The sequence below is a fragment of the Uranotaenia lowii genome, chromosome 3, assembly GCF_029784155.1.
Source record: "Uranotaenia lowii strain MFRU-FL chromosome 3, ASM2978415v1, whole genome shotgun sequence".
NCBI classification, from domain to species: Eukaryota; Metazoa; Arthropoda; class Insecta; order Diptera; family Culicidae; genus Uranotaenia; species Uranotaenia lowii.
Genome location: NC_073693.1, coordinates 176,249,242 through 176,273,341, shown reverse-complemented (window position 1 = coordinate 176,273,341; position 24,100 = coordinate 176,249,242). Strand labels below are relative to the sequence as shown.

The window sequence follows — 24,100 nt, the reverse complement described above, 5'->3', positions numbered from 1 at the left end:
AAAATCGCAATTTTTTTACTCCCACGAAAATGCTTCTAGTTCATCAACGAGTTCAAGTATCGTTTTAATTTTTGGAGCATAGAAACTTGAAGTTACAAGCTGTCAGAAAATGTCAAAAAAGGCGAGTTGCTAAATTTTTCCAAAAAGATATGGTGAAAATAAGAAAAGGGGATCAAGTATCCCCACTCTCCCCTAATGTTAAAAAATTTAGCCCCTTACAGTGATGGTAAATTTCGCCCGTCACGCTTGACCCGACTAGTTTTGTTTCATCAAACGACTGGCACTGTTCTCAATTGACGGAGCCTCACTACTCGCATGACGGATAAAGCACGACAACAATCAACATTTCTCCATTATCGACTGGCGAAGCTCCTACACAAGGTCAAAATTTCTCCTGAGAGTGACTGGCAAATCTCTTCACACTTCGATCGGCTGCTGACGGCAGGTACAACGTACAACTAATTGAACGACTTGCTGGCAGAGAGCAACAATAGCAATAAAAAACCGAAAACGGGCTTGCTGGCAGAAGCAACAATAATATTAAATTCTTTCTTTTCGTCTTCGGTCGTCATCGGCTTGCTGGCAGGAGCAACAATAATAATAAATGCGTTCCTTTTTCGTCACCGGTCGTTTGAATGCGATTGCTTGGCTAGGTCATTCTTTTAGCTTCAAATGACTGGGAAATGAATGACTGGCAAACGAAGTGACTGGTCGTTAAGGAACAGTCAATTGAGTTTGACGGACCAAGAGGCTTCACAGACACAGCTTCACGCCTCATGACGATGACTTTTGCCAAGCCTGGCCCCTTTATTTATGCATCATCCTTGTCCATCTTTCGATTTCTATTATATTTTGGCCTTGACACATTAAGGACCGCGATGTTGTATTTTTTAACTGCGAAGAAGACTAAACCAATTAAAATTTAGAAGGTATTTTGTATCCTTATTGATCAAAATAACTCGTTAAAACCGTCAAAATAGAGACTGATCAATGTTACCCCAAAGCATCAAATTCTAAACAGAGACGAAATCGATATTAAAATCAAATTTAAAGTAGTCTTATAAATTTCTGCAACCATGTTTTACGTTCACAGGAGTCCAGTACTGGTTTTAAAAATATAAAACACGCCACAGAAAAATAAATTAAAAAAAATATTTTTTTAAAAGTGATCAATCTTACCCCGGTACCTGTTTAGTCCGATTGTATCTTAAAAATTGTCATTTTTTAATGTTGGGTGGCACTTTCTAACTGGAATAGCATTTCTTCAAATCGATCGATGCGCACTTGTAAACATAGTTTACTTTTCTACTTTACTACTACCTTTTCAACGTGGATGAATGGCCACCTTAAGGAAAACGCTTATTTAACCATAGAGAACAGCTATAATATGTGAATTACATCTTTGTTTCGTGTTCAGACACTCAAATAGTCTATTGCCTAATTGGATGAAACTTGAAAAAGTAGATAAAATTTTTGCCGAAAGCTGAAAACCAGTCACTGTAGAGGCATAATGAGAACCCCCCCTGGGGCAGTATAAGCACCATTAATCAGGGCACGATGAGCGTTGTCTGCCGGGGAATCTAGCAGCGAATCCGACTAGATGAAGTCAACTGAATAATAGAGCTACAGCTTGACTTGTTTCATCTGACGATTTGGGCTATTGGTAAGGTGTTGGAGAGGTAATCAGTAGACTCGAGTTCGATTCCTGGTCAAGGTGATTTTTTTTTCTTTTATCATTTCTGATCCATGCATTTCGCACTAAACGGTGAGGCGATAATCTATGTCGGTTTGCAGAATTCAAAGAATTAACACATGCTCATACATTATGTTTCTGGTGTTATGTTTGACGGATGATGCTACTAGCCATATAATGTAACAATCAAAAAAATCAATCATGAATGGTATCACTAATCACTAATCACTAATCGTACTTCCACAACCAGAACTTATGTCTGAGTCCCAAAGAATAATAAAAGTGAGTTACTATTCTTCTTGTCTTTGTTCATGCTTTTTATCATTTTAACATAAAAACATTAAAATGATGAAAAACATAAAATGGTTGGGCCTACCATGGAGCAGAGAACGCAGAGACATCTGGAACACAGGAACAGAAGAAACGTGGACCACCAGTACCATACGTTTCAAATGGGCAGTATCGTTGGAAGCATGCTAAGAAAAATGCTCCTTGATGGAAAAACCACGCGTTGTTTGAAGTAATTCCACAAATCGCAGGAGTTCCTCTTCAGTGGCTGGAAATGATCCATTTTGTACAAAGAAATCACAAAACCTAAGAATATATGCATTTTGTAGAAGTGATTTAATAGATATAACGATTTTAAAATTCTAAGATTTTTTATTTTCATTCAATTATTTTGGATTTCGATGTACAATCATTTCTGGTCATCGACCAAGGATAAAGCGCCTTTACTCGCTCTTGAAAATAAAAAAGAAAATAGGAAAATATTAATAGAACACAAAACCCTTCGAGGTCTGTTACGAACTCGAAAGGTTTTTTTGAAAATTAACCTTTTTAATAGAAGGAAATAAACTATAATAATAATCTCCAAATTCAAAACTTTAAATGGTTCAATTGTGTCCTGGTTACCAAAGCTAAAACTTCTTGCGAAAATGTTTTACACAAAAAAACAATCCGTAAAAATGAAACATATAATATAACACACTCAACCATGAATGAACAAAATTCTGGAAATTTCTGTACCACAAAATTTCTAGAATCGATTCCCTGCAGTCGATAATATTCAAATAAAGCCTAAATCTGAAGAATTAAGGGTTGAAACACTCTTAATCTAACCCTTATTTAATTTCATGTAAGTAAATTAAACATCATGGAACGAACTCACCAAATAAAAGTAAAACATCTGGCCTGTGTTAAATGATGGTGAATTCCTCTTTCCAGTCTGCTCGCTATGATTTCCAGTTCCGTGCAGCGCTTTAGCGGAACGCGGCTCGAAATATTCGTCCTGCCACTCTTGACGATCCCACTCAACTATTAATGATTCACACATAAAATCTAAAACTTAGTACAGTTTTATGCCATTTTCAGCACTTGAACATTGATTATCAAATGTCACTGGCTCAAATTCAATTATTCATCAAAATAACTCCAAGCACTCACAAAATGTGTACCTTTAATTAATTCAAAACTTACGATCGTTCTTTTGTAACAAATGAATAGGAAATACATTAAATAGAAACACAACATTAAGCTTTGGGGGCTTTGGGTGCCTAACATCGTAAAATAGCAAATACATCCCATCATAGCAATCCGGCTAGCTAGCTGACAGCGACGGGACAGCACAAAGGAGAAATACGATTCCAGCTTGTAAAATTTCTTCAAGATTGGATAAAAAAAAACTAATTTCCTCATTCTCTCGACACAAAGAGCTACAATTTTATAGTTTATGGATTAAAAATACTTTTCCGAACACTTCCCGAACACTTTAATCTCGATTTCGAATATAATTCAATAATCAGAACACAAGCTCTCGGAAACAAACGAACCGCTTTGATCCTCATCTCGCGCCCGACCGTGAGTTTGAAATAAATATTTCTTGCTAATAATTCTGCGACCAGACGAAAATCTTCCGAATACACTAGCTTTCATTTCCACAACCAATTATTATCTAAATTTTCATTTTTCTCGGAAACTTAAACGCGAAATATTTGTACGAGCGAAAAAAACACGACCGCACTCGACCAAGGCTTACTTCGATCTCCCCAAAAAAATCAATCATGAATGGTATGTGAAAAAAAATCCCCTCGGAACAGGAATCGAACTCGAGTCTATTGATTACCTCTCCGACACCTTCCAGCAAACATGAAAACGCATTAAAAATAATAACTCAAGTCATTAAAAACGTTACTGCGAATCGTAATTCCAACTAATGCTAGTAAAAGGTCGTAAAAATCGTTACTCGAAGTCGGATTGAATGGTGTAAATCGGATATGATTTTGAAGACGATTTCGTTCCTTTGCTTTCTCCCGCGTGGGTCAAGTGAGAGAACAGCTATGTTGTTCTCTCTGCGACCAGCAGTGCAACCAGATTGCTAAAAATCAGATGGCGCATTTGCATGAATTGCCCAATGACAGAGGCAGCAAATATTGACGCTGGCAAATCTTCGCATGCGTTGAGAGAAAAAAACTTGTGCTCTCTTGCATTCTTTCAGTATGTATGAATATGGTGTCGAATATCGTCCTAATCGTATCGCTTAAGCCAGAAGTTGAAAATATGTATGTATATTGCCTCCACTTTGGTAGATAAATGCTATTTTTTCGAGTTTCATACGATCATTTTATAATGTATTTGAAACGTATAACAAAGTTGTTGAGAAATATACCTACAAAAATGTTTGCTGGGCTTACCAATAGGCCAAATCGACAGATGAAACAAGTTAAGCTGTAGCTCTATTATTCAGTTGACTTCATCGAGTTGAATTCGCTGCTAGATTCCCCGGCAGAAAACGCTCATCTTGTCCTGATTAAAAGTGCTCTGTTAGCCCCTGGTCAACAAATTTAAGTAAAATCGCGTTTTGAAATTGATTAAAGTGAAAAATCAAAAATTTTATGATGGTGAAAATTGAGAAACAATGTTTAAATCTTGTTGCAGTGCGTACATTTCAGATCAAATGATTTAAAGGTCATAAAAGCTTATTTGGTGGTGCTCAAAAATTCTAATATTTTCGTCAATTGATAACCTTGCCTTTTATTATTTAATATTTCCGAAAAGATGAAAAGGATATTTCATTTTTAGTGAAAAACTTGTATAGGTAGTACAAAACAAATCCTCATGAAAATTTGTTTGTGAATATACGTAGTTTTGTTGAAAAAAGGAGTGCTTATTATGCCCTGGGTGCTCGTTATGCCTTTATCTCCCCTACCTGTTTTTTATGGTTAAAGTCAAATTTTTGAAAAAATAGGAATTCAGTTTGAAATATCGTAAAAAAGGTGTTCATTTTATCAGATGCTTGAGAAATTGGAGCCTTACGCCTTGTCTTTAGAGCGGAAGTGAATATTTTTTAAATAGATTTTGTAAAATTTTGCACAACTTTAAGTGCCATTTTTTACTAGGTAATTTACTCAAGTTTTCCATAGTGTTGGCTTCTGTACCATATTTCTTTAGGCGTATAGATTACAGCCCAGTACCTATTGATATGTCGCTGTTTGAGTCATTTTGACAAATTTCGGTATTTCTCGATAATGTTTACTTTTCTTGGTTTAGCCGTTGAACGGTATAAGTATAAAGTGGTTAGACCACATATCGGACAAATGCAATAAGAGATTCCTCAGTTAACAATAATGAGCCAGAAATAATATGCTATATTAATATTTGCAGTACGTCTCGTGATCAATGTTAAAAATTCAGAGCGTTTCATGCCGTAAAAACTTTTCCTGTATATCACTCACACTATTTTTAATATTAATGCATTGTACAGGTAGGTCATCAGGAACGTCCTATTTTTAAACAACGTAAAAAATTGCGAACTGGAATGCCAACTCAAATCAAATTTGGCAAAAATTTAATGGTCCAGCCTCATTTTCGCTTGTGATCTTAGTTTTGTTATGCTCTTTCATGTGGAATAGTAATTTTTGATGAAACATAATTAAAACACACAAACGCAACCAATTTGCAAATCAGCTTGTGGGGACATGTGGGCCACATTTTGTGGGGCCACCTTTATTTTTATGTTTTTATACACATTCAGAACTTAAAATACGTTTTTCCAATATGTAATGTTTTCTTATGTCAAATGAAGAGTTATGAAAAATATTTTGTTCATCCTATATAAGAAATTTTGCCCAAACGTTCGTGAGCCAGGTTTTCGAAACTATTCGATCATACACAACTCTCTTTTTAATTTCATCATTTGAAATTACTTTAAAATAACGAAATGAATTATAAACTTTGCAAATTATTTGGTCAATTTGGATTTGGTGGCGCACGAGTCTCACCATTTTCAAAATCCTAAAAATATTCCTATTTTTTAAACAGTCAGAACCTGGGGTAAATAACTTATTAAAAATTAAAAAAAAATGCCTTATGATACTTTAGAAATGTAAAAAACCAAACCATTTATTTTATTCATTTTATCTTTTATAATAAAGAAATAATGGAGCATAGAAAAAAGTGGTCCATGATTCCCCACTCTCCCATACAATAACTTAATAATGCATTCAACTCATTGTGAAACAACATTACTATTATAATACAGACTTTTGCCCTTTTAAAATGCAAATCTGTGCTTGATAATCGCTTAGCAGACCTGTTATGTACAATCTCAATTTTACAGTTTACTAATGTTAAACGAAAACGAAATCTTACCTTAGTTATTAACAGTAATTAGAGAATCGTGAAATAAGTGCTTCAAGTTCTTAATTTTCTGACGATTGTTCCATCCGTCCCATTATAGGTGTCAAGATGCCCATGTGCGCGGTGTCCGGATCGCAATATCTAACGCACACCGGCTGGGCCGAGCTGCGCAATCCCATCGATACGGATGTTCCGTTCCGGCTGTTCCGAGACGAAGGTCGCATCTACCTCCAGTGGCTCGGGGAACCGGACCTCCGGCAGCGAATGCAGGGCCGGCTCATTCTGGTGCATCTCATGTGTCGCGATATGTCACCACGATTGATACTGAAGGACGGCCGAACTCGTACATTGGGTAAGTTTAAGTTGTTAAAGTTGTCCAAATGTCTAAGAATATTTTCGATTTCGTCTTTGCAGATGACGTTCTCCCAAATCAGAACATTTTCACACCGTGCATTGCGTTTCGTGTTGTTGGTACTCCGATCAAATATGTCAATAGTAAGTATTTTCAATTTAATCGAAGCAATAATTATAAGCTAAAATTCAACATTTAATCCTTTGTTCTGAGAAATTATTATAAAATATTCCTCAGAATCCGTATCTTAATTAGTTGATTTGTTTGATTTAGTGACAGTATTCATTAATCAAATGTGTAGTATCCAAGAGCTGGATCAGTCTCAAAAATAATTATGTTTATTTCAATAAATTAGGACTAGGTACGAGCGTGTAAAACAAAAGTTTGAAGTTGACAGAATCCAGTTGAAACCGACTTTTACCAACGATTGAACGAAGCTAATGAATATAGAGTTAATGAAATGAGAGCGAGATAAGTTTAGATGACACCGTATTCACTCTCAGAGAATGCAAAGGTGTAAACGAATAGGCATGTTTTAGGAAACGACGAGTCCGATGCATTCATTCTGTTTCGTCATTCAGTTAACGATTTTTGGGAATGAAAGTTGCGCGTCCTGTTCGCGGAAAAAATAAAAATTTAAAATAAGTTACGACAATGGCGCAGTGGGTAGTGGAACATTACCGGGTGTAAGGATAAAATGTATCTGAAGTGTGCATGCTGCAAGTGGATAAATAAATGAACGGAATCAGAAAAGAAATCGAAAAAAACTTATCCCAACAGTGTCATTAAAGGTGGTTCTAGAAAAAACCAAATAGGGTTGTTTGTTGAGCATATTGTGTTGTGGCAATTACAAGGAAGAAACGGGATGATTTTTTTTAAGATTCTGGTTTGAAATGGTTTGTGTTAAAAAAGGGAGTCACAGTGATGGAGAACGGAATCACTGGTAAGTTTTGGATATGGTGTTGGCTAAAGAGGAATCTTTTCTTTGATTGAAGAAAAGCAAATGCTGGTGATAATCGGTAAGTGAACTTTATTAATTTGAATAACTTTTGGATAAAAAAATTTATAAACAATTTTATGGAGAGAAAGTTATGTTTCGAAAAAGAAGTTTGAATAGGTTCTTGATGAATGAATGTTGAGTCGATAGAAACGATTGAAAAAAGTGAGTTGGATTTCTGTCCGATCAGAATATTTTGGCTATCAAGTGGTAAAAGATCTGTTCAATGAAATAATTTTGCAAAGATACAACATTAAGAACCGGAAATATAATTTCGATTATAGAATCAACCTGAACGAAATTTGAGTTGATACGGTCCTGTTATGTGTTACGAAGATGATTGTCGATGCTAAAGAAAAGTTGAATGTCGATTAAAGTCATGATTCATTATCAACTTGTTTTATATGGTAAGGTATATTGTCCACTGGACAAGTCCAGTTTGATTTGTGCGAAGGTCACAAACCAAATTTGATGTTAATGAAAAGTTGTTGAAATGGAAGTGAATCAAAAGAAGACTTGCAAGAGGTCAAGTCCAGTTTGATTTGTGCGAAGGTCACAAACCAAATTTGATGTTAATGAAAAAATTGTTGAAATGGAAGTGAATCAAAAGAAGACTTGCGAGAGGTCAAGTCCGGTTTGATTTGTGCGAAGGTCACAAACCAAATTTGATGTTAATGAAAAGTTGTTGAAATGGAAGTGAATCAAAAGAAGACTTGCGAGAGGACAAGTCCAGTTTGATTTGTGCGAAGGTCACAAACCAAATTTGATGTTAATGAAAAGTTGTTGAAATGGAAGTGAATCAAAAGAAGACTTGCGAGAGGTCAAGTCCAATTTGATTTGTGCGAAGGTCACAAACCAAATTTGATGTTAATGAAAAGTTGTTGAAATGGAAGTGAATCAAAAGAAGACTTGCGAGAGGTCAAGTCCAGTTTGATTTGTGCGAAGGTCACAAACCAAATTTGATGTTAATGAAAAGTTGTTGAAATGGAAGTGAATCAAAAGAAGACTTGCAAGAGGTCAAGTCCAATTTGATTTGTGCGAAGGTCACAAACCAAATTTGATGTTAATGAAAAATTGTTGGAATGGAAGTGAATCAAAAGAAGACTTGCGAGAGGTCAAGTCCAGTTTGATTTGTGCGAAGGTCACAAACCAAATTTGATGTTAATGAAAAGTTGTTGAAATGGAAGTGAATCAAAAGAAGACTTGCAAGAGGTCAAGTCCAATTTGATTTGTGCGAAGGTCACAAACCAAATTTGATGTTAATGAAAAATTGTTGGAATGGAAGTGAATCAAAAGAAGACTTGCGAGAGGTCAAGTCCAGTTTGATTTGTGCGAAGGTCACAAACCAAATTTGATGTTAATGAAAAGTTGTTGAACTGACGATCAATCAAAAGAAGACTTGCGAGAGGTCAAGTCCAGTTTCATTTGTGCGAAGGTCACAAACCTAATTCGATATCAATGAAAATGCATTGAAATGGAAGTGAATCAAAAAAAGACTTGCGAGAGGACAAGTCAAGTTTTATTTGTGCGAAGGTCACAAACCAAATTTGATGTTAATGAAAAGTTGTTGAAATGGAAGTGAATCAAAAGAAGACTTGCGAGAGGTCAAGTCCAGTTTCATTTGTGCGAAGGTCACAAACCTAATTCGATATCAATAAAAATGCATTGAAATGGAAGTGAATCAAAAGAAGACTTGCGAGAGGTCAAGTCCAGTTTCATTTGTGCGAAGGTCACAAACCTAATTCGATATCAATGAAAATGCATTGAAATGGAAGTGAATCAAAAAAAGACTTGCGAGAGGACAAGTCAAGTTTTATTTGTGCGAAGGTCACAAACCAAATTTGATGTTAATGAAAAGTTGTTGAAATGGAAGTGAATCAAAAGAAGACTTGCGAGAGGTCAAGTCCAGTTTCATTTGTGCGAAGGTCACAAACCTAATTCGATATCAATAAAAATGCATTGAAATGGAAGTGAATCAAAAGAAGACTTGCGAGAGGTCAAGTCCAGTTTGATTTGTGCGAAGGTCACAAACCAAATTTGATGTTAATGAAAAGTTGTTGAAATGGAAGTGAATTAAAAGAAGACTTGCGAGAGGTCAAGTCCAGTTTGATTTTTGCAAAGGTCACAAACCAAATTATGATGTTAATCAAAAGTTGTTGAACTGACGCTCAATCAAAAGAAGACTTGCGAGAGGTCAGGTCCGATTTGATTTGTGCGAAGGTCATAAACCAAATTTGATGTTAATGAAAAGTTGTTGAATTGGCGATCAATAAAAAGAAGACAAGCGAGAGGTCAAGTCCAGCTTGATTTGTGCGAAGGTCACAAACCAAATTTGATATCAATGAGAAGTTGTTGAAATGAAAGTGAATCAAAAGAAGACTTGCAAGAGGTCAAGTCCAGTTTCATTTGTGCGAAGGTCACAAACTACATTTGATATCAATAAGAAATGCTTTGTAATGGAAGGGAATCAAAAGAAGACTTGCGAGAGGTCAAGTCCAGTTTGATTTGTGCGAAGGTCACAAACCAAATTTGATGTTAATGAAAAGTTGTTGAAATGGAAGTGAATCAAAAGAAGACTTGCGAGAGATCAAGTCCAGTTTGATTTGTGCGAAGGTCACAAACCAAATTTGATATCAATAAGAAATGCATTGAAATGGAAGTGAATCAAAAGAGGACTTGCGAGAGGTCAAGTCCAGTTTAATTTGTGGGGAAGTCACAACCCAAATTTGATGTTAATGAAAAGTTGTTGAATTCACGATTAATCAAAAGAAGATTTGCGAGAAGTCAAGTCTAGTTTGATTTGTGCGAAGGTCACAAACCAAATTTGATGTTAATGAAAAGTTGTTGAATTGACGATCAAGCAAAAGAAGACTTGCGAGAAGTCAAGTCCAGTTTGATTTATGCGAAGGTCACAAATCAAATTCGATATCAATGAGAAATGCATTAAATGGAAGTGAATCAAAAGAAGATTTGCGAGAGGTCAAGTCCAGTTTGATTTGTACGAAGGTCACAAACCAAATTTGATGTTAATGAAAAGTTGTTGAAATGGAAGTGAATCGAACGAAGACTTGCGAAAGTCAAGCCCAGTTCGATTTGTGCGAAGGTCACAAACTACATTTGATATAAATGAGAAATGTATTGAAATGGAAGTGAATCAAAAGAAGACTTGCGAGAAGTCAAGTTTAGTTTGATTTGTGCAAAAATCAATCATTAAATTTGATATAAATGAAAAATTTATTGAAATGGAAGTGAATCAAAAGAAGACTCGCGAGATGTCAAGTCCAGTCTGATGTTTGCAAAGGTCACAAACCAAATTTGATATCAATGAGAAAATATTGGAATGGAAATTTTTATTCACTTTAGAAGACTTGTGAGAAATCATGTCCATGTCATGTCGGTTGGAATGAAGTGAAATTTGGTACCCGATGGTTTTTCGGATCAGAGTCAACTTGAAATTGATTTGATTTTTTTTATTTTGATTTTTTGATATAATTAGAAAAATTAAATATTGGGATTAGGATAAATCAAAAGAAGAATTGCGAGAGGTCAAGTCTAATTTTAACAGTGCGAAGGTCACAAACCAAATTTGATATTACTGAAAAATTGTTAAATTGACGATCAATCTAAAGAATACTTGCGAGAGGTCAAATCTAGTTTGATTTGTACGAAGGTCACAAACCAAATTTTATATGGATAAGAAATGTATTGGAATAGAAGTTATAGATAAAAGGAAGACTTGCGAGAGGACAAGTCCAGTTTTATTTGTTCGTGATGTTACATAATAAAACATATTATATGATATAGATATGTATATGAACAAGTTTATTTGATGATCAATTAAAAGTTGACTTGCTAGAGTTCTAGTTCAGTTTCATAGCTGCGAAAATCACAAACCAAATCTGAAATAAATTGATAATCTTTCAAACCTTGGTTGACACAAGTGAACGTAAAAAAATTGATGTAAATGATCAGTAAAGTTTTTCAAGTTCAGTTTTTAAGATATTTTTTAAAGGTTCTGAAAAGAAGAACATTTTAAAGGTGATTTTTGACAAGTCAAAGAAATTTGTTTGACTCGAGAGGTTAAAAAATATATCTTAAATGATCAAGACAAAGACTTCTAGCGAAAAGTCTAGTAAGGTACGGTTTGAGCGAGGGTCGAATAACAAATGAAATGAATGCACAATAATAATGAAAATTGGCATATCAAGCGCAAGACTTGTAACAGATCAAGTCTAGTTAAGTTTTAGTTTTAGGTCATTAATGATATTTTATGGAAATTTGAAGCATTTTTGTCTTCTATTGTTATTTTTGAGCCTTCTTGCTTAATGAATAGGAGATGGCTGATTTGCTTAGTTAGATGCGTATTAAAGCTCTCTTTTAAATACAAAAATATATGTTGAATAGAACAAACGGGTACGCGGGTTTTAAATAAAAAGAGGAAATCTGAATCCACAAATGAGCATTAAAATGAATTAAGCCTATAAATGATAAGGCGAGCCTCGTTCATGGCTCAAACAGCAGTGAAATATTTTTGTTGTCCTAGTTTTAGTCGTTTAAACATGTTTGTATGGTTTACGATATCCCGAAATTTCAGTAGAGTATGATTTTTTTTATCTCATGAGTTTGTTAGAGTAGAGATAGAAGCGAATGTAGTATCCAAGAGCTGGATCAGTCTCAAAAATAATTATGTTTATTTCAATAAATTAGGACTAGGTACGAGCGTGTAAAACAAAAGTTTGAAGTTGACAGAATCCAGTTGAAACCGACTTTTACCAACGATTGAACGAAGCTAATGAATATAGAGTTAATGAAATGAGAGCGAGATAAGTTTAGATGACACCGTATTCACTCTCAGAGAATGCAAAGGTGTAAACGAATAGGCATGTTTTAGGAAACGACGAGTCCGATGCATTCATTCTGTTTCGTCATTCAGTTAACGATTTTTGGGAATGAAAGTTGCGCGTCCTGTTCGCGGAAAAAATAAAAATTTAAAATAAGTTACGACAAAATGAAACTAGTAATTTTATTGAAACACATTGATTTGATTGTCAACTTTCTGGCTCAAATGAATGTGTTACATTGTTTATGCCATTGATTTGACAATTAAAAGAAAACATTGTTCAAGAGGGTAGTTAAACAACTTAATTTACAATCCTGCAAAGCTCGGAAAGTAAAAGTGGCTTCAACGCAAAAACCTAACAAGATGTACGTCACTTTTCCTCTCGATGGTGATGTTTTTGTGCGCCAAATAAAGAAATAAAAACAGCCCTCATAGCTTAGCCCCATCGTTTGAATTATGATTATGCTAATTGCGTGAAGGCACAAACTAAGTCGAACGAAACCACACAAACAAGCCAACCCACTCCTCCTGCAGCTTCCTCTCTCAAGTGCCGTCTGATGACAAGTTCCCATGGTAATTCATTCTTAAACGACTCCAACTGCCACAAAAGGAGCTGCAGTGAGTTGACCGCAAAGAAAGAATACACGAAAGCAAAACCATAGAAAGAAAAGTGATGCTGTTTTACTAGCCGCTGACATCACAGCGTAAAAGACCACAATCGAATAAATAAAATTGTCTTTTGGAGGTGTGTTTTTTCTTACGTGTCACTTCCTTATCATCTTCAGAGGTCTCATAATGACCATAAATAAAAGCAAAAGTGGCTGACTTGTTTCTCCGCTGCCCCACGATGGCCGGGTTTGGTTGGGTTGGATGGCATCTGTCCAGTCGAGCGGCGATTTTTGGTTCACAGCCAGAAAGAAAATGTTCCCATCTATCTGCCCCAGTTGTGTCATTTTCCATGCATTTTCATTAGAAACTTATTATCACACAATCGCGCGATGCCGGCTGATGTAACTCCACCGCGATAGCCACGGTGCGGCGGATCTTGAGTCTAGCTTGACACCTTTCCGGTAAAGATTACTTTCACCTTGATTTGGAATCATACACCACCATCATCATCTAGTGTGTACTTTTAATTGCGGAACACCATAACACTCGGATGATGGGGGAGTCTTCTCGTCGATCACATTCAAATGTTAACATCTCTCAGGAAGTTCCAGAAATTTCAAAAATTGAACAACGTACTATCTTTGATTGATTGTAATTTTATGTATGGATTTTCAACCTTCATATATCATATTCATTTCTAAATAAAAGAAATAACAGACAAGAAAATACAAAAACTTTGTGTACAATACAGAAAAACTTTAGTGCTTTACGGGCATTTTTTTAATCACATTATGTGCGACATATTTATTCGACAGTGAAATTAAAGAAATAAAATAAATTTATATGTTCTGTGGTCCTCAATTCAACTCAGAACTGTTTTTAATTTTTGAAAGCGTTCATATTGCGATAGAAATATTCAAAATTTGGTTTGTATCAATTCATGTAGTTGTCGAAAAAATAAAATTTCATAAGCATAAAATATGTACATATTATTCGAAGGTCCACAAATGAAATTGTTACCTGCTATTTTATCCCAGGCTGCCACGGGATGTCGCTCCAGGACCTCCACACCTTCAGAGCAGACTTCGGCCTCTAACATACTCCAAACAGCGAAGTCCATAGGGTTCAGGTCTGGCGAGCTCGCCGGCCACTCGAAGCTCGAAATGAACCCTCGAAAATGTTGCGCAATCCAAAGTTGTGTTTTCTTCGCTTTGTGAGCAGGCGTCGAGTCCTGTTGGAAAACCGAATCCCTGGAACCAAAATATCGACGTGCCCACGGTTCGACGACATTCTGTAGAATTAGTTCCCGATATGTATTTTGGTTGATCTTCACTCCTTCAGGGACAAAAACCAGCGGAGTCCAGCCATCACGAGTGATTCCGGCCCAAACCATCACCGATGCTGGTTTCTGTCGCCGGGTGGGCGTCAGCAAGTCGGCATGGCTTCGTAATCTGTCTGCTTTTTTTTTTCCTGTTGGGGAGAGAGTCCACTGCGACCATTAAGTTGATCTATTGTGGTTTACCCCGCGTTATTATTTTTACTTTGCTATGCTACTTGACACCCCTGCACTATTGGTTGAAGTTGCAGTTGTTTACCGGTAGCACTACGAGCACACACATCACTAGGTTGGATCTCCAAGTGCAATCTAAGTTCCCTTGAAAAGATCCATCCACATGCATGTGCTGCTCAATGGAGGCGTACAATTCCAAGGTAGACACGGCTAGCATTTCACTAATGCTAAAACCGCCAACCTTCATCATACTATGTGTGCCAGGTTATGTCACGACCGGGATTCGATCTCATGAACGTTGGCTTAGAAGACAAGTATGCTATCCTCTAGGCCACGATCTGTCTGCTTACTCACGAACTGCTGTACGGTGAAGAGTTTCTCGTCGGTAAACACGATATTTTTCAACCTTCCTTCCGCGGCCCTCTTCAGCAGCGCCTTCGCTTTTTTTACCCGTTCTTGTTCCTGCTTCACCGTGTAAGGTCTTGAACCTTTTGGATTTTGTAGGGCTTGGTCTGAAGTTTATCTTTCAGGATCCGACGGAGACTTCGGTCCGATATGTTGAGATCCTCTGCAAATTTATTGGCACAACGACGAGGATTTCTCGTAAGGCAAGAAGCGCCTTACGAGATCTTCACCATGGCAGGTAGGTAGGTCGGCGTCCCCCACCATGCCGTTTTTTGGCACTTCCGGTCTTCAGGTATCTTTTAACTGTACGGTATACAATACTTCTGCACACACTTATATCGGACAGCTCACGAACTATGTCCTTCTGCCGTTTGCCAGCTAGGAACATGGCAACCGCAGCGTTACGTTTCTGTTCGAGATCCTTTTTTCCGGATAACACCTGATTACAAAGGTAACACTTACATCCAATGATAGCTAAGACTTAATGTAAACAAATCGACGAGGGGTCGTTCAATACTGTTTCGTGTGCAACGAAATAATTACTGTTTAAGTAATGTAGCATTTCAATTGCCGGACCTTGTTTAGGTAGGGGAGAGTGAGGATACTTGATCCCAAGGGATACTTGATTGCTTAGCTATATTTCGAAATTGGAATATCCTACAAAGATCAAATGTTCTAGAAAAAATGTGCCAAATGGAGCAAAACAACTATGCTTAAAGCTCAAAAAATTTGAAAAAAAAATTGTTTGAGTAATTTAGCTTTGTTTGAAAAACTTCACGAAATGTGACTTCAAGATATTTTTTCATTACTTTAAAATGTTCCTTACATGGAAAAATTATAACCAATGTATTTGTTCCAATACATCAATCGTTCGAGCGTAATATGAACTTCACTATACCATTTTTTTTAAAGTAATGGAAAACTCTCAACTTTATTAAGAAGAAGTTTTCTAAAATGTTGATTATGGGTATAACTGATCCCTAGAATTAAAAACAGTATATTCTTCTTCTGAATTGATCGTGATCATTGCTGATTACGAGCTCACTAATATTTATCCAATAACTAATATTTATCCAAAAATTTTCTGAAGAAAAGGGCTAACATAATTAATTTTCTCTTAATTATAAAAAATAGCGCCTTTAAGTATGCAATGTAATTAGCGTTGAGACAAAGTTATAGAAATTTCTTCTTCTGTCAGTTACAAATTGTGATATGAGACCAAACATGACTAAAATAGTCAATTGAAATTCTATGTTGAGGCTCTGTTTGATTTTTTTTTCCAAGGATTAGGGCTTCCTGAATAAAGGATCAAGTCTTCATCAATAGAGGGTCAAATCTACCTTAACTTCAAAAATATCGCAATTTTTTTACTTGAAAATGCTTCTAGTTCATCTACGGCTTCAAGTATCGTTCTAATTTTTGGAGCATAGAAACTTGAAGTTACACGCTGTCAGAAAATGTTGAAGGGTGCGAGTTGTTAATTTTTTCCAAAAAGATATAGTGAAAATAAGAAAAGGGGATCTAGTATCTCCACTCTCCCCTATAGTTCCTGCTGCGTACAACGAGATTAAGATCATAAAAGACAGTGGCAGATTTGAATAAAATTTTTGTTAGAGCAAGTTCACTGGTGTTAGGAAAATGTGGTAGAAATTTTGACATTTTGGAAATTTGACCATGCAAAAATGTTTTCAAGAACTTTGGGCGTTGTATTTTTTTACATCACTGTTTCTAAGAGCAAGTTCACTGGTGTTGGGAAAAAAAGGTAGAAATTTTGACATTTTGAAAATTTTACCATGCGAAAATGTTTTCAAGAGCTTTGCGCGTTGTATTTTTTTTTACAGCACTGCTTCTATATCAGCCGCATGTGACAGAAATATTGCTATTTTTGCATCACAGCATGCGAAACTACAACGCGTGTTGTTAAAAAACTTGAAGGCCACTGATCTTGAAAACGTTTTGGCATGGCAAAAATTTCCAAATGTGCAAAAAGTGACCAAATTTCTACCACTGTTTCCCAACACCAGTGAACTTGCCCTAAAATTTCAGCCGAATGTGATAGAAATATTGCTATTTTTGCATCACAGCATGCAAAACTACAACACGTGTTGTTTAAAAACTTGAAGGCCACAGATCTTGAAAATGTTTTGGCATGGCAAAATTTTCAAAATTTGCTTAAAGTGACAAAATTTCTACCACTTTTGCCCAACACCAGTGAACTCGCTCTTAGTACGTCAGACAGAAGAAAATTTACACGTGTTTTTGCTTGTACCAATAAATCGAGGAATTCTTTTTCAATAAACTACTTTTCCTATCACGGTCCGAAATTTGAACTTACCCCAGCGGAAACCTCCGGAAGCGGCAGGTAAACCCGTTAGATTGCTCGGCCAGTAGAGTCCGATTTTGAATATTTGGTCCTTCCCACCAGTAGGTAAAACCCGTAGATTGAGGTTTAATAGCTACTGTATTATCTTCACTGTCGTTTTGTGATCAGGCATGGAAAAAATCGGATCGAAGTACATTCAATCTGCAATCCGTGGTGAACTCATTCAGTTCTAACTGCCAATCGAAGCAATCGGGAAAGGAAAAAGTTCACACACCAGAATGAACACTAACGATTGCAATCCCGAATGCATGAACTTTGGATGGGGGTTTGGGTGAACGACACGAAGCCCGAAACATTCGCCGCGTTCAATTGGATCGTTTTTTATTTTCACCACGACGTTCGTTGGATGAATTGATTCACAAGCGAATGTCAAAACACATTCGCCAAACGATTGTATTAAGGATTGCATTCGCGAATGTTTCCGTAATCGGTAAAGGATTGCGCCATCAGGTGCTTGTTTTTCGGCTTATTTTGTGCATGTTTTAGCCCCCGCGCTCGCTGATGGTTTGTTTTCTCATGATGTTATTCCAATTTATATTCGAATAAGATCTTTCAGCATTTATGTAGTTAGTAAAAAAGTGAACTTTTGCACATTGCACTAGAACAATATTTTTGTTGAAATCTAAATTCAAATTTCTAAACCTCAATTCGAAATTTTAATTAATGAATTCTGAATTCTTACTTCTTAGTTATCAATTCTTAATTTTTAATTCTAGGTTTTAAAATATAAATTCTTTATTCTAAATTCTATATTCTCAATTCTTAATTCTGAATTCCTAATTCTAAATTCTATATTCGTATTTTTAAATTCTAAATTCAAAGTTTTAAATTATAAATTCTTTATTCTAAATTCTAACTTCTCAATACTTGATTCCTTGATTCTAAATTCTTAATTCCAATATCTAGATTAATACTTCTTAATTCTAAATCTTACTTTTAAATTCTAAATTCTAAATTCTAAATTCTGAATTCTGAATCCTAAATTCTAAATTCTAAATTCTTAATTCTAAATTCTAAATTCTAAATTCTAAATTCTAAATTCTAAATTCTAAATTTAAATTCTAAATTCTAAATTCTAAATTCTAAATTCTAAATTCTAAATTCTAAATTCTAAATTCTAAATTCTAAATTCTAAATTCTAAATTCTAAATTCTAAATTCTAAATTCTAAATTCTAAATTCTAAATTCTAAATTCTAAATTCTAAATTCTAAATTCTAAATTCTAAATTCTAAATTCTAAATTCTAAATTCTAAATTCTAAATTCTAAATTCTAAATTCTAAATTCTAAATTCTAAATTCTAAATTCTAAATTCTAAATTCTTAATTCTTAATTCTTAATTCTAAATTCTGAATTCTAAATTCTAAATTCTAAGTTCAAAATTCTAAATTCTTAATTCATAATTCTAAATTCTAAATTCTAAATTCGAAGTTCGAAATTCGAAATTCTAAATTCTAAATTCTTAATTCTAAATTCTTAATTCTTAATTCTTAATTCTTTATTCTTAATTCGAAATTCGAAATTCAAAATTTGAAATTCTTAATTCTAATCTCTAAATTCTGAATTCTGAATTCTTAATTCTTAGTTCTAAATTCTACATTCTGAATTATAAATTCTAATTCTCAAATTCTTAATTCTAAATTCTAAATCAGATGCTAAATTTTTATTCTAAATTATCAATTCTTAATTCTGAATTTAAAATTCTAAATTCATATTTCTTGATTCTAGAATTTAGAATTTAGAATTAAGAATTTAGAATTTAGAATTTAGAATTTAGAATTTAGAATTTAGAATTTAGAATTTAGAATTAAGAATTTAGAATTTAGAATTTAGAATTTAGAATTTAGAATTTAGAATTTAGAATTTAGAATTTAGAATTTAGAATTTAGAATTTAGAATTTAGAATTTAGAATTTAGAATTTGGAATTTAGAATTTAGAATTTAGAATTTAGAATTTAGAATTTAGAATTTAGAATTTAGAATTTAGAATTTAGAATTTAGAATTTAGAATTTAGAATTTAGAATTTAGAATTAAGAATTTAGAATTTAGAATTTAGAATTTAGAATTTAGAATTTAGAATTTAGAATTTAGAATTTAGAATTTAGAATTTAGAATTTAGAATTTAGAATTTAGAATTTAGAATTTAGAATTTAGAATTAAGAATTTAGAATTTAGAATTTAGAATTTAGAATTTAGAATTTAGAATTTAGAATTTAGAATTTAGAATTTAGATTTTAGAATTTAGAATTTAGAATTTAGAATTTAGAATTTAGAATTTAGAATTTAGAATTTAGAATTTAGAATTTAGAATTTAGAATTTAGAATTTAGAATTTAGAATTTAGAATTTAGAATTTAGAATTTAGAATTTAGAATTTAGAATTTAGAATTTAGAATTTAGAATTTAGAATTTAGAAGAAGGAATTTAAAATTTAGAATTAAGAATTTATAATTTAGAATTTATATTTAATTTATATTTAGAATATAGAATTTATTATTTAAAATATAGAATTTAGAATTAAGAATTTAGAATTATTAATTTTAAATTTAGATTGAAGGATCTGTTGCTGAGTATGCAATAACATTTATGAAACTATGGGATAAGTACAACTTCATTACGAACTTTGAAATTTCGCAACATTTTTTGAGCTTGATTTAGGAATAAAGCATTGTCCTTTTTCCTATTCAGGATGTTTAAACTAGTCAAATTGTTAAATAGCTTTGCGATCTCAACATATTTTAATTATTATTTGGCAATATTGGTTACAAAAAGTGTCCCAGTAGACAAAGACTAAATCCCTTCGCTTCATGAGCAAGAGTGGGCATTTACAAACCTCCTCTTTGTCCATTTAGTTATTTAAGCAAAATGCAAAAGTCCATTTTTTTCTAACTATATGCAGACTGTTTTCATTCGAATATAAATTGGAATAACATCATGAGAAAGCAAACCATCAGCGAGCGCAGGAGCTAAAACACGCACAAAATTAGCCGAAAAACAAGCACCTGATGGCGCAATCCTTTACCAGTTACGGAAACATTCGCGAATGCAATCTTACAATCGTTTGGCGATTGTGTTTCGACATTCACTTGCGAATTAATTCATCCAACGAACGTCGTGGTGAAAATAAAAAACGATCCAATTGAACGCGGCGAATGTTTCGGGCCTCGTGTCGTTCATCCAAACGTATTCAAAGTTCATTCATTCGGATTGCCAATCCGACCAATCGGCGATCGTCTGTTCACGCTCGCATCGCTGATGCTACCATCGTAAACGGAGCGGAGATTGAGAATCATTAGCGTTCATGCTGGTGAATGAATTTTTCCATCCTTGTTTGTGATCATCTTTTGATATTGAAAAAAGTAAATCTTCCTAGATTAAGCATGTAAATGCAAATGGCTGAGAGCTACATATATAAAATTGTAAAAATAAACCAGAAAAGATAAAGATAAAGATAGTGTGTGACCCCGTGGACTTAGAAAACAAGATTTTCGATTGTATGTTTCCATTCGATTGAACAAAATATTGTGCTATATGTTATCACCTATTGATTTTTCTCGGCGAATAAAACATCAATTTAATTATTTTTACGTAACGTTTCGGGTTACTTCTCTTCACCCATCATCAGACGTCTTAAAATATTTTCATTTCATTAAAAATTTTAAACATTTTAAATAAAATTACATTTCATAAAATTACAAAAAAATCTTCATGTCACTTACAAAAACAGTAAGACAGGGTTGCTTGTTGGTTTGTTTACTGTCTCTCCTCTCAGCTTCGCTATGAGACCGTTGTAGGCGTTGTAGGTAGCTAGTTTTCCGATATTGGTTTGTTGGTTTGCTGTTCGTTCCTTTCCCCTGATTTGTATGCGAAGGTTTTCGGCTGCCTCTCTCGTTTCCCGAACTCTCTAGTTCCTTTCGAGAACGCTCTATTTTTTTTTAAATCGAAGCAGTGTTGCGCTTCTTTTGTGTGTTGTGCTAATCCAAATTTTGGTTCGTTTTTTGCTATCAATTTTCCATGTTCATGCAATCTTCTCCCAAGCATTCTACCTGTTTGGCCAATGTATACTAGATCTGCTAGATCTTGGCAATATTTGCAAGGATAGAATAGACCACGTTGCGTTGTTCTTCCTTCATTTTTGAGAAAACTTCGTGTATTATTTTTTCGTTTGGTTTGACAGCTAGAGTCATATCATGTTTGATTAGTATTTTTTGTAGTTTTTCGCTCAAACATGGTACGTATGGTGTCGAAATATATCATTTGAAACCAATTTCTTTATTGTTTTGTAATGTGTTATAATATTTATGATCCTTGATGATTGAATCAAGAATGTTTTTTGCTTTTTCAATCATCTCCGGCCTATTCCTTGCACCTGTTTATTTAATAGCGCGATCAATTAAAGCAATGGCCGTATTGCGTTTATGGGTGTGTGGACCTTCTTGCTCGAAATCCAGATATCGACCACAATTTTGTTTTGGGAGCCAAGTTTTATCTATTTTTCCATTAATTCTTATTAGTAGCATGTCAAGAAACTTCATTTTTCCATCAGTTTCTAACTCGATAGTGAACTGGAGTTTTTTATGGAAATTTTTGAAAGTTTCTTGAAACGCTGCTATGTGATCATTCAGACAAACGCAGAAACAATCAACTACACACCTACGATAGAGTATCATTTCGATTTGCCTTTCCTTTAGTTTTTGTATGCACTCGTTCTCCAGTTTCTCCAAAGTAGTTCCGAAAGGATTCCCAAAAGAGGCGCATACTATTTAAGAGTTATCGAAATTGGATAACTTACTTACTTACTTAATGTTCCCGCGTCGATCCTCCGGTGCATAGGGCCGTGGTAAAAGACCTCCACTGTTGACGAAACGGAGCCAGCGTCTTCACCTGGTCCCAGTCAAGATTCTCGTCGACAGTTCGGATTACAGCGGTAGGCTTCGCTGCCACGAGTTTATGGGTATGCCTTTTCTTCGATGTCCTTCTGGATTCCAATCTCTCTGCAAATCTCGTTTACATCTTTTCGCAGCGTGTGCCCAATCCATCTCCACTTACGTTCCCGAATCTCGATTTCTAGCGGCCTTTGATGACACCGGCGATGTAGTTCCTCATTCGAGATCCATTTGCCAGGCCACCAAGCGCGGATGATATTCCGCAGGCAGCGGTTTACAAATACCTGCAGTTTTCGCGTCGTTACCGCATATGTGCACCACGTTTCGCACCCGTACAACAATATGGATTTGACGTTTGAGTTGAAGATTCGGATTTTCGTTCGTAGAGAGATTTGGCGTGACCGCCAGATGTTTCGGAGACTCGCAAATGCGAAACGGGTCTTTCTGATCCGGGTTTCGATGTCTTTTCTGGTACCACCATCAGGCGTTATCTGGCTACCAAGATACTGGAAGCACTCCACTTTCTCAACTTGTTGCCCAGCTACCATGAAACTGGAGGGATTTCCTGTGTTGATCTCCATCGACTTGGTCTTTTCGACATTGACTTTGAGACCTGCTGCCTTGGAGCTTTCGGAGAAGTCGTCGAGTTTGCTCTGCATATCCGGTCGTGTTTTGGCGAGCAAATCAATATCGTCAGCCAGGTCAAGGTCGTTAAGTTGCTCCATTGTTGAAGGATTCCACGGCAATCCTCGGTTCGGTGCACAGTCGACCGATCCAGTCAGAATCTCATCCATTACGATTATAAAAAGTAGCGGTGAAAAGATACATCCCTGTCTCACTCCAGCAGTTACCGGGATTGGTTCAAACACCATCGTGCAAGACCTCGCACGAAAATGCCTCGTATTGTGCTTCGATGAGATGTACTAATTTCTCTGGGACTCCTCGTCGCCTTAAAGCCGCCCAGATGTTTTCATGGTTAAGTCGGTCGGATGCTTTTTTTGAAATCAACTAAGCAGGAGAGAGTCCTGGAATTCCTTGATTTGTTCCTGTATGATTCGTAGCGTTTTGATATGGTCCACTCATGATCGTCTGGATCGGAATCCAGCTTGCTGCCGTCGGAGTGAAGCGTCGATTTTCTCCTGGTTCCTGTTCAGGATCACTTTGCAAAGTACTTTGAGGGTTGTACAGATCAACGTTATTCCTCGCCGGTTACCGCACTCTGTCAGGTCTCCTTTCTTCGGGACCTTTACAAGGATACCCTGCATCCAGTCGGCCAGAACTATTGCAGTATCCCAAATGTCAGCGAATAGACGGTGCAACATTTGTGCTGACAAGGCAGGGTCGGCTTTCAGCATTTCAGCAGAGATGCAACCGATCCCAGGTGCTTTGTTGGATTTCATGGCTTTGATTGCCGCTACTATTTCAGCCAGCAAGGGCGCTTCTGAGTTGACGCCATTTATGCGGCTTACTGTTGGCGCCTCGAGCGGCGGGTTCTGTTGGCTATCGCTATTCGTGACTCGGAAGAGTTGTTCGAAGTGCTCAGTCCATCGTTTGAACTGATCTGTTCGATCGGTTAATAATTGACCTGCTCGGTCTTTTAGCGGCATTCTTGCATTAGTCCATGCGCCTCTGAGGCTGCCAGAATAAAGGCATTCTTGATTCAACACCACTGTTCTTCGACTGTTTCGTCTGTAGGCAGGCTCGGGGTTCAAGCTGTTCAGCGTATGCCCTTTTCACCTAAATTGGACGTTATAATCAAATCTAATGTTGTGAGTTCGTCTTGGTTCATCT

General features: G+C 35.5%; 1 protein-coding gene across 2 annotated transcripts in view; it reads left to right on the top strand.

Moving 5' to 3' along the window:
* LOC129755719 (uncharacterized) overlaps positions 1-24,100 on the top strand; it is a 228,192-nt gene that overhangs the window by 191,546 nt on the left and 12,546 nt on the right. For both annotated transcript variants that reach the window (XM_055752343.1, XM_055752341.1), the window contains 2 exons: positions 6,429-6,680; positions 6,743-6,823. In XM_055752343.1, coding sequence (XP_055608318.1) covers positions 6,429-6,680; positions 6,743-6,823 — 333 coding nt within the window. The remainder of the gene's footprint in view (positions 1-6,428; positions 6,681-6,742; positions 6,824-24,100) is intronic.